The 12,274-nt window shown below is 42.7% G+C and overlaps 1 protein-coding gene across 1 annotated transcript in view; it reads left to right on the top strand.

The window, feature by feature from the left end:
• LOC137334124 (protein shisa-5-like) overlaps window positions 1-12,274 on the top strand; it is a 30,482-nt gene that overhangs the window by 16,232 nt on the left and 1,976 nt on the right. The window contains exons 3-4 of the mRNA XM_067998642.1: window positions 2,343-2,458; window positions 10,810-11,016. Coding sequence (XP_067854743.1) covers window positions 2,343-2,458; window positions 10,810-11,016 — 323 coding nt within the window. The remainder of the gene's footprint in view (window positions 1-2,342; window positions 2,459-10,809; window positions 11,017-12,274) is intronic.

The raw sequence follows: 12,274 nt of genomic DNA, 5'->3' as shown, positions 1-12,274 counted from the left end.
TGAACTAACAAAGGCGCTCTATTGAACTGCAAGGGGTATTACCTCCTTATCACTTAGTTACATTCCTTTCACATATGTCCTCCATCCAACTTGAAGAAGTATCACTTTCCTTATCACCAAACTACACGCCTTCCTTAGATGTAACCTTGTAAGATTGTTTTTGTACCGTTAGCAGGCTCCTTTCTCACAATTAGTTGTTGTGCTTTAGGAATTAATTGGAACTATAACTTCTTAACTTAATAATTAAAACAAACGACCTTGCCCATTAACTAGACAGCAGAATGATGTTAATGTACCGTCCCAACATTTTCTCCTGTGCAGAGAATATCAGCTTGTTGCTTCATCAGCCTGGAATGACATCTAGCCATCATAAAGACGTCCTTGTGAAGCTGGAAAGATGAATTAAATAGGGGCTGCCTCGGACTCATACTCAGGCCCTGAATGATCCCATGGCCTGAGGTATGTTTGTCAGAGGATTGTTTATATCAAAAGGATAATTAAAGTGCTATTGATATTGGATCAGCTACAATTCAAGAGTTTCTGGACAAATAGTCCTTGATATTAACAGGGAGGCAGGGTGGGTGCGAGGAAGCCCGGTAGCGGGCAAAGAACCCGGCAGGGCCGGGGACGTAGAGGCCTTGACGATCTTAACAGCAGGGCCTCATTTAAATGAATCAATACAGACTCTCGCCCAACAGCCGGCCAGATTGACAGCCTGGCCGGGGAGTGGGAGTAGAAATTAGCAGCAGGAGGCCCCATGGGAATGGTCCCCGGCAGTCAATAATGGGGGGAAGGCTCAGGGCTGCTATTGGGAGGGAGAGAGTGTGAGAGATCAAGGCTAGGATTGGGATGGGCGGGAGTGTGAGAGATCAGGGCCGCAATCAGGGCTAGGGGGGCTTCCTTGTGAGGCCTAAGGGGAGCACTCTGCAGTTTCCAGTGCTGTTTTATTGATAGTCCTATTTTGAAAGAAAGTCACTGAAAACTCAACTGAAGCCTGACTAAATGTTGAAATAATATCCTCGGTCCTGCTAACATGCCAGGCTGCAATGAAAGCGGAAATCGGCATTGGCTAACCCATGATGCCTTCCCCATGATCAGGTAGCTTGCCAACACTCTTTGGTTCACACCTTAAGAATAGCCACTTTAGTGAGGTATCAGGGTGTAAGCGATTCCCGTGGAATGATACATTATCTTGAGGGAGGAAGGGAGTCAATTTTACTGACCACATAAACTGAATATAAATTTACCAACTGTCTTACCACAGGATAAAAGTTTGAAGAAATTCCTTGAAATGGTTGTATCACAGAACCATGTTTCACAATGGCTTAAATTCTTGGCTCGGCTGAGGTTAATTTAAATCATCCATTGCATCATATCAGGAACCAAAAACTGTTCCAATTGGGCTAAAGATAAACATTTTTTTTCATTCTTCAACTCCCAGTGGAGCCATTCTACTGCTCAGGAAAGTCCCTTTTAACTTTGTCCAGTGAAGAAAAATCAACTCAGTGTCTTCGGTCTGGAATTATAAGGTTCAGTTGAAATGAGGTGGAATCGTAGCGGAACCAGGTTCCACCCCATATTCCAGACCTCTCCAGTAGAAATCAGACTCTCCCAAACCTAGGGATTTCAGGGCCTTGCATTTAGGGGGTGGAAATTCGTTCCGGCTGGTTTTCGGGCCTGTAATAGGCTGGCTGCTTGGGGATAAAGGATATCCTCTCCAGACCTGGCTAATAACACCTTTCAGGAACCCTAGCACAGGTGCGGAGATGAGGTACAATCAGTTCCATGCCTCCACTAATCGAACAGAACATAAGCCTTCTGAAGCAACACTTCCGCAGACTAGATAAGTCTGGAGGTGTGCTGCAGTATTGCCTCCACAGAGTATTCAGGATTGTTGTTGTCTACTGCATGCTGCACAACTTTGCCATCCAGAGGGGCAAGCCCATTGAGCCAGGTGCAGAGGAAGACATGGAGGTGCAGGAGCATGTGTGACAGAAAGACACTGAGGATGATGAGGAAGAGGAAGGCCCACCTGTGCCAGCTACACAAACTCTTCGACAGCAGCTTATCCAGCTGTGCTTCGGTTGAAAACTTACTATTTGCCTGCACCAATAGCCCCTCCCAACATCAGTCCGAATCCTTCCGCCATCATTAGGGCTGTACTCAACCCAAACACAAGCATGGGGCTTTCTGTATCAAATGTCTTTCTGATCCATATATATCGTGTGATCTTGTGAGAGTTTACCCATTGTGTAATATATATTAACCCCATTGTCTCCATGTGTTTCTCCTGTCAGTCTTGTTTCACATTTTAATAACTTTTCTGTTTTCTTTTTCATCAGTCAAAAAATATTAATTGGAGTTGGAGTGGTTGTTTTTATCATTGTGGTTGGTGCCATTCTGTCATGCTGCTGTTGTGGTTGCTGCGCATGTTGCAGATCAGAACCACCACGTCCAAGTAAGTAACTGTTTGATTTCTGTGAACATTCCTGTGAGCAAAGGCACCCAAAATTCAATGGGGGCGATTTTCATCTGCCTACCACCCCATTGAAAACCGAGGCAGTTGGCAGATGAAAATTTAGGAACAAAGTTTCAACTTGAGCCCACGCTTCCACCTGAAACAGGTGGGTACCTTATTTTAATATTTAAGCCCAGTTGTAGGACCCAATGCCATTTCCATGTACCAATGGGCAGAGTGTGTGCCGCGTGTGCTCTGCCCATTGCTACTAGACGTTGAGTGGCCTAACCTTAAAGGGACTAATGTAGGTTTCTCACAAAACTTATGACTGTCACTCCTAGTCCCACAAGAATCTGCTGGCCGGTCATACCCTCCCTCCTGCATTTGCCTTCCTCCTTTAACTCTTTGCTTCTGGCTCAGTTCCTTGCCTCCCAACTGGCGAGCAGCCTGTGAGTTCTGCTTCACTGCTCTAGGCCCATGAAAATTGGTTGGACCTCGGACCAATTCCATTGGGCGAGCAATGGGCTCGCACCACCCGATGGAATTGGTCATCTGAAAATTCCCCCCAGTGTCCTGGTTCAGTTTAGGTTGAACTATAGTAAGCCAATCAGAATCACTGTGAGTACTAGGCCCCCATCATGTTTGAAGTGATAAAGCCCACATAAGACAATGAGATGACTGATATACAGTAGAGACATCGACACAAACTGTTCAATTCAAAGACAAGCACCTGCTATTCAAGGACCAGTAAAGGTTCAATTCTTCTTTCATTATGCAGTGTTCCCTACATAATAGCAACAACTGCACTTCAAAGTAATTCATATGAAGCACCAATGGATAGTACTAATAATAACATCCAGCTGGGAAATCCTGATGTTCCAGTTCTGACTTAGGTCAATTCTCAGCCTGCAGTTTAGTCTCGTCCTTTTCACAACTTATGGAGGTTTCAACCCTGAATTCTTGTTCCCAGTCAGCTGCGTTCCAAAAATCTCAACTCTTGACCTCAAGGAATATAAAAAGAATTAGTAAAGTATTCTACAGACACATAAATAACAAAAGAAAAATCAGGATAGAGACAAGGCCACTGAGGGATACACATGATAAACTCACAGGTAATGACAGCGAAAAGGCAGAAATGTTAAATAATTACTTTGCCTCAGTATTTACCAGGGAGACTAACTTGGTGGACATGACATTAGAAGAAGAGATCAAAAAATATATAAAGACTTTTAAGATAGAAATGGGGGAGATACTTGATAAACTAATCAAACTTAGAGAGGATAAAAGCCCTGGTCCGGATGGATTGCATCCGCGAATATTAAAAGAAGTTAGGGAAGAGATAGCAGAGGCACTATTACATATATATAAAAATTCATTAGAAAAGGGAATAGTGCCAGAGGACTGGGGGACAGCTAATGTGATTCCTATATTTAAAAAAGGAGATAGAACAAGTCCAAAGAACAAAAGACCAGTTAACTCAACATCAGTGGTTGGAAAGATAAGGGAATCCTTACTCAAAGATGTAATAGAAAACATCTAGATTCCGAAAATATAATAAAGAATATTCAGCACGGACTTCAAAAGGAAAGCTTAGGCTTGACTGAGCTTATTGAATTCTTTTGAAGAAGTAACTGAAAGGGTAGACAAGGGTAATGTAGTAGATATAATATATTTGGATTTTCAAAAAGCCATTGATAAGGTATCACATAGTAGACTCATGGCTAAAGTCAGAGCTTGTGGAGTCAGGGAATAAGTAGTAGTAGGGAACAGGCTGGTTACAAAACAGAAAACAGAGAGTAGGGGTTAAAGGTAGTTACTTAGTCTGGCAAAAGGTGGGAAGTGGTGTTCCACAAGGATCGGTGCTGGGACCACTGTTGTTCACCATTTACATAAACGATTTGGACTCGGGAATTGGAAGTACAATTTCAAAATTTGCGGTGTATAGTTAATACTGAGGAGGAAGGTGACAAAATACAGGAAGACATTAATAACCTTGGAGAATGGCGTGTAATTGGCAAATGAATTTCAATATAGATAAGCGTGAGGTGGTGCATTTTGGTAGGAAGAATAAGGAGGCCACATACTGCTTGGATAATAAGAGTCTAAATGGGATAGGGGAGCAGAAGGATCTGTGGGTGCAGATACACAAATCACTAAAAGTCACGATGCAGGTTGATAAGGCCATAAAAAAAGCAAACCAAGCACTGGGGTTTATTTCTAGAGGAATAGAATTGAAAAGTAGGGAAATTATGTTAAACTTGCATAGAACCTTGGTTATAAACCACACTTGGAGTACTGTGCACAGTTCTGGTCTCCATATTATAAGAAGGATATAGAGGCACTGGAGAAGGTGCAAAAAACATTTACTAGGATGATACCAGAACTGAGAGGTTATACCTATCAGGAAAGATTGAACAGGCTGGGACTCTTTTCTCTAGAAAAAAATAAGACTGAGGGGTGACCTGATAGAGATCTTTAAGATTACAAAAGGGTTTGATAGGTTAGACATAGAGAAGATGTCTCCATTTGCAGGGGAGGCCAGAACTAGGGGCCATAAATAAAAGATAGTCACTAATAAATCCAATAGGGAATTCAGGAGAAACTTAATTACCTAGAGAGTGGTTAGAATGTGGAACTCACTACCACAAGGAGTAGTTGAGGCAACTAGCATAGATGCATTTAAGGGGCAGCCAGATAAACACATGAGGGAGAAAGGAACAGAAGGATATGTTGATGGGGTTAGATGAAGAAGGGTGGGAGGAAGCTCATGTGGAACATAAACACCAGAATGCGCCTGTTGGGCCGAATGGCCTGTTTCTGTGCTGTACATTCTATTTAATTCTATATAATTCTTTGTAATGACCTCAGAGCAAATGGTAAACTTCCATTTATGTTCCCTGTCAGTCCCTGACTTTACTATCACCACCCGACATGACACTAATGAGAACTTCATACTGTTGCAAGAAGCTTGCATGCAGCATTGATTATTTCCAGCTGCTCCTGAAAATAAGTCAACCGAGACGGCAGGGGGGGAGCAATGAGTAAACCATCGGAAGTTCAGGCATACATGTGGAATCTAAAGTGCAAGAGGCAATGACTCAGCAGGAAACCAACAAAGCTCTAGGATCAATGGCATTTTAGCTGATTGCTGTATTATAACAGAAAGGAACAATTTAAACATCACACCAGTCTATTGTGATCAATATGGTCTTCTAAGCTGCTATCTGATGAATTCAAATGAGCTGCAACATTCTCCCTGCATAAAAATGGAGATTTGGCAAACTTTAGAGGAATATTCCTGCTATTTTATGCTTGAGTGTCAAGTCATCTTAAATCTCATCACCCAACATCTAGAAGATACAATTCCAGATGAGTAAGTGGTTAGATCTACCATGCATCAGATACATAAATGAACATAGGAAGTGTCACCTGCTGTTTCTTTGATCTCATTAAGCTTACGATAGAGTCTGGAGAGAAGCACACTGGAGAATTCTGTTAGCAACCAGAAGCAGCAACAGGCTTATCTGAGTCGTATTGCTAGGAAAGCTGCCATGGGAATAGAAGGTGATATTATGAGTTTAATCTTAACACCAGGCTGCAGGATTTTGCGCTCTTCATTATCTGCTTCAAACATATTATGTTCACATCCATGGATAGTGCCAATGGTAGCACACAGATGGATCATCAAATGAAAACACTTGAGTTGTGCAGATAACACTGAAGTGAAAAATAGACTTGCATTTATATAGTACCACAGCATGTCTCTCAGAAATGTCCCAAATGCTTCATATTATTACTTTGAAATGCTGTCATTGCTGTTACATAACAAACTGTTCTATTGAGTGGCTGTATTTCTGTTTTGATTGATCCAACAAATCTACAAGATATTTTGGAATGACAATGAGAACAACCAAAATTGAATTTTCCAACAGTGGTAGGTCCAATATTAACACATTTATTGTTCATCATGGAGGAATAATATGCATCAAATGTGTTTGTACACCAACTGAAAGAAAAACATCAGTGAAAGATTTGTCTTGCTACACATGCCTTCATCCATTGGTAAACTTAACTATTCAGAGAAAAATGCCCATGCTGTGTGTACTACTTACATTACTTTACTGACTGGAGTCAACCCATTCAGAAAGAAGTCTTTCCTATAAATTGCAAACCAGTGAGAGGTCCAGTGTGCAATGCATAATGAAGGCACAAGATGTGATTGCATAATACTGAAGACCTACTGGTCAAAATCAGAGGGTAGACTTTGGTTGTGCAAGTGCAGAATGGGTGCAGAGAAAGTTGGAACATTGGATGAGCGGGCTTTAGACATGTTTTGTGCCCAAGTCCTCTCGCCTATTGTTCTCTGGCTAGCTGCATTTTGAGTGCACAGATCATGACGTTGCTTTATTTAAAGCCTCAGGATTCATGAAAAAATATTTATTCATGAATATCTATTGCAGTTTCCCAGCTTATACACCAGGGATACATTTTTGCTATTAAACCCGATTTTGAATGAGGTAAGGGATGCTCCACGTGAGATGGAATTCTTAAAGGGAAACGGGTTTTGTATGTTTTTTTTCTTGCAATGTTTACAATGCATTTTCAGTACTGTGTACTTTTTAATTAGATTTTTTCAATAATTCTGACATTTTTATTAATAATATGTGTTTTTGGAATAATTTGGGGAGCAATTTTTATTTACTAATTATAGTAAATTTGTTTTTTTAAAATAGTCCATTATTGCTCGCTAAGTCACTGGAAAGTAGGCTGTAAGTGAAGCATTTACAGGACTTCAGCAGAACAGGAATAGGTAAAATAAAAAGGGCACATGAAAAGGAGTTCTTCCAATACCAACTTTCATGAGAGCTTAGGAGCCCACAGTTATCAAGGTGCCAAGTGCAGAGTATCTTGGCAGAAGGCAAGTGAAAGCAAATTTAATGTTGGGGGATGAGTTTGGCTGCATCCCTATACAGTATTTCATGGTTAAGTGGTAAAGATGAAAGAAGGTATGCCAGAGAGATCTGTTCGCACCTGGGCTGCACTGGATAGATCTGCCATTATGCCACCAATCATCTCTGCAGCCTTGTCGCACCCACCTGCCAGCGATTGAAGACAACTGCCTCCTCATGCTCTGGGTGAGCAGAGAACCAGTTGCTGGCAGCCAAACTTCAACATAAAAACATAAGAAATAGGAGCAGGAGTAGGCCAGAGGTCTCCTTGAGCCTGCTCCGCCATTCAATAAGATCATGGCTGATCTTCGACCTCAACTCAACTTTCCCGCCTGATCCCCATATCCCTTGATTCCCTTCGAGTGCAAAAATCTATCCATCTCAGTCTTGAATATAGTCAATGACTGAGCATCCACAGCCTCTGGAGTAGAGAATTCCAAAGATTCACCACCCTCTGAGTGAAGAAATTTTTCCTCATCTCAGTCCTAAATTGCCCACCTCTTATCCTGAGACTATGCCCCCTAGTTCTAGACTCTCCAGCCAGGCGAAACAGCCTCTCCATATCCCTATCAAGCCCTCTAAGAATTTTATACATTTCAATGAGATCACCTCTCATTCTACTAAACTCCAGAGAATATAGGCCCATTTTTTCTCAATCTCTCCTCATAAGACAACCCTCTCATCATCAACATAGGCTTGGCAATCCTAGTGGCAGTCAAGTCACCATAAGTCTTAATTTTTCTGTCTCGGACTGATTCTAAGCTAGAGCTGCTGTATGAGTTGATTTATCAAATAGATGACTGATGCATCATCTTTTTTTTCCAGTGAAGAGCAACAGGACTCTGACATATAGCTGCCCAATTTTATTTGAGAAATGACAGGGGATCATTCATGGCAGCAATGTGGCCATTGTCCAGCAGACTCCTGCCACCACCACTTACTCCTCCTCACCTCTGCTCTGTGACTCAGCCAGTGCTGCCTTCTCAAGCTCTCTAGCTGCATCCTCCAGGATGTATGTAGCTGCACTGGTGTTTAAAAATGTTGATGTGAGCGATGCAGTGCTGTTTCATGCTGGGCCACTGACAATGCTGGGTGCTGCTCCCGCACCTACAATGACAGCAAAGTAACAAGCGTTAGAATCCTAACCGCAAGAGATACCTTCAAACAGAAGCAACTAAGGGGTGACCTTACACCGATGTACAAGTTAGTATTGGAAAAGATTTAGAAAATTAAATTAAACCGTGATAGTAGGACAAGGGAACAGAACAACAACAACAACTTGCATTTATATAGCGCCTTTAACGTAATAAAACATCCCAAGGTGCTTCACAGGAGCATTATCAAAATACCGAGCCACATAAGGAGATAGTAGATCAGGTGACCAAAAGCTTGGTCAAAGAGGTAGGTTTTAAGGAGCATCTTAAAGGAGGAGAGAGGCGGAGAGGTTTAGGGAGAGAATTCCAAAGGTTAGGGCCTAGGCAGCTGAAGGCACGGCTACCAATGGTGGAAGACTGATTCATAAATTCTTCTTCACACCACCAACTTCTCAAGGGCAACCAGGGATGGGCAATAAATACCAGCCTTGCCAGTGCTGCCCACATCCTAAGAATGAATAATAAAAAAAATATAAAAAGTGATCAATACATGGGATGGACTTCTGGGTAAAGTGGTGGAAGTGAAAGCCCTGGAATCATTTAAGAAGCAATTGGATACTGTGATCGGATTCTGTAGGGTCCTTTTGGATGGATGAGCTACGGTGGCAGAATGGACTTCCTCATCTGTATTCATCTGCTGATCTGTATATTTTGCTAGGATCATTGCCTCTCATGAGCAAAGGGATTTACCATGTACTCCTGTACAAAAAGTTTACTTCATAATTTTATGGTTAGTCATTTGTGTTATACATGAGCCATTTGAACTGGTGGACAGCTGCTTTTAGCCTCTGTGCAGCAAAGATCGGATAAATATATTGCTTCTGTAGTGTATAGTTTTAGTGATTAACATTTCCTTTCTTTAAACTGTTTCATCTGCACTCACACCAGAATCTATTTGACTTGAAAACATTTCTTTATGGGGGAAAGGTTTTGCACACAGATAAGATGAATTGTAATTTGACCTGACTCCCATTGCGGTGAGCTGTGTCAACAAGAGATGAGAAATAGCTCTGATAGATAAAATTGGCACACACCAAGGGGGAAAAGTTCATTCCCGCCCAAAACCTGGCATGCAGTGGGTGCGAGGAACAATATCACACAAAGGGTAGTGGAAATCTCGAACTCTCTATCCCAAAAGAATGCTCGAGGGTTGAATGGCCGACTCCTGTTCCTGTGTAGAACCTGCATACTTGAGAGAAAAATAAGGATGGTACAGCAGGACTGCTCCATTAAAAGCCATGGATGCTTTCAAGGGACACAGACCCTGTTCCAATCTTGAATTTATTCATGCTCACTAACAATATAACAAAGAATTAAGAAAAGGCACTCTCCTCGTGAAGGTAACAATTGCAAACAGTGAAAAGAGACAAAAGAAATTCTTGTCCATTCCAAATAAGATGAAAAACCAGTCAATCATGCCCTTTAAAGCTGGGTTACATACTGTGAAAAAATATGCTGCACTTGAAAACTTCCAGGACGACTAATTTTTTTTATTCGTTCATGGGATGTGGGCAGCGCTGGCGAGGCCAGCATTTATTGCCCACCCCTAATTGCCCTTGAGAAGGTGGTGGTGAGCCGCCTTCTTGAACCGCTGCAGTCCATGTGGTGAAGGTTCTCCCACAGTGCTGTTAGGAAGGGAATTCCAGGATTTTGACCCAGCGACGATGAAGGAACGGCGATATATTTCCAAGTCGGTATGGTGTGTGACTTAGAGGGGAATGTGCAGGTGGTGTTGTTCCGATGTGCCTGCTGCTCTTGTCCTTCTAGGTGGTAGAGGTCGCGGGTTTGGGAGGTGCTGTCGAAGAAGCCTTGGCGAGTTGCTGCAGTGCATCCTGTAGATGGTACACACTGCAGCCACGGTGTGCCGGTGGTGAAGGGAGTGAATGTTTAGGGTGGTGGATGGGGTGCCAATCAAGCGGGCTGCTTTGTCCTGGATGGTGTCGGCTTCTTGAGTGTTGTTGGAGCTGCACTCATCCAGGCAAGTGGAGAGTATTCCATCACACTCCTGACTTGTGCCTTGTAGATGGTGGAAAGGCTTTGGGGAGTCAGGAGGTGAGTCACTCACTGCAGAATACCCAACCTCTGACCTGCTGTTGTAGCCACAGTATTTATATGGCTGGTCCAGTAATTCGGAGAGAAATCACGATTACTCTTGTGCATTTTAAACAAAAATGTTAGAAATCTTTTCATATGGGATATTTTATTGTATTTTGTTTAATTAATATGAGTTTTCTCCTTGTATTTTTAGCTGTTGTAACCACATCTGCAACCACCATGATGCCAGTATCCTGTCCACAACAAATGCCGGCTTATCCAGCATACCAAGGATACCAACCTGTGCCTCTTCAACTATCTTCTGCACAGCTAGCCATGGCCACAGCTCCATACCCTAATCAGTATGCAATGGCACATCCAAATCATGGACAACCACCTTCGTACCACGATATTGCCTCATGTAAGTAAACTTAATGTTGCATAATGTGTTCTACATTAACGATTTAAAACATTCCTGTAAAGCAGAGCATTTACTAATAAAAGGCTGTGTTTTTCTCGTGGGAAAATTTTAAGCCTTCCTAGTTGTTTATAGATTTATTGCTGCAAACGAAGAGCTGTATTGCTTCCAAGTAATATTTTATGATATCCTGTATCTTATATGAAATAACTCCTTTTCCTCATGGATTGGGGAAGTTTGTAGGGACTGCTAGTAAAAGTTATCTTCAATATAGAAAACCTCACCATGTTGTTTGAAAGAAAATGGTCAAAACTGCAGAGGCAGGGAAACTTGTATTTCACTGAATACTAATTTAAAATACAGATTTAGACAACAAATTACAAGGGTGAAGTTTACCCCTGAGCAGACTTCTGGCTGCTGGCTGACAGAACGCAGCGGCCAGCTGCCCAGTAATCGCAGCGGGAGGCCTGGTCCATTTTGAGGACCGGACCTCATTTGCACCGGGACAGTGCACTGTAGCCAGAATTCGAGCGAGCTGGGGCAGCTCGCCGGATCCAGGCCGCTGCAATATCGGGCGGCCTTGCCGGCCTCTTGGCCAAAGAAGGTAGGTCCATCGGGAGGGCGAATGTTTGTAGGCGGAAGGAGCTGCAGTGGCAGCAGCCAGAGCTGGATTTGTAGAGGCTGGAGGAGCACTTCTACTCCTCCCAGCCCCAGCAAAAGAAAGAGGAACTTAACCTTCAGAATCTTCTTTGGCCGGGCCGCCAGCTGATACTGGTCGGAGTGTCTATGATGCACGCTCTGGCCAGTTCAGTCCAAAAATGGCAATTGGGGCCCTATTCAGTGATAGGACTCCAATTTCTATTTTAAATGGGCCTAACGCCTGACTCCAGGGGCCGCTCTGGACACCCAGCAGTAGGCCCTGGTGAACATCCCTACGGCCACAGCGACTGTGGCAACGAGACGGTAGGTCATTGCCCTCCATTCTCGGGGCGCACGCACTTTCTCACCAGGTGGGAGGGCTGAAAATTCAGCCCATGATGCCTTTAATAATCATGAGAGATTCTCTAATGCTTCATACTGTCATTATGTTAAACCTGCTGTTGTTCGATGGAACTTGGGAATAACAAAACTCACATAACGCATTCAGCACAAAGTGATCAAAAGAAAAAAAAACTGGCCAACAGTGTGCAATGTAGACTGTGGAAGTTGCAATATTTCACCCATTTGCTTAATGAATAGTTCTAACTACAATTGTTCAGTT

This window comes from Heptranchias perlo, chromosome 17 (assembly GCF_035084215.1).
Source record: "Heptranchias perlo isolate sHepPer1 chromosome 17, sHepPer1.hap1, whole genome shotgun sequence".
In the NCBI taxonomy this organism is placed as follows: Eukaryota; Metazoa; Chordata; class Chondrichthyes; order Hexanchiformes; family Hexanchidae; genus Heptranchias; species Heptranchias perlo.
This window is presented reverse-complemented; position numbering and strand designations above follow the sequence as displayed.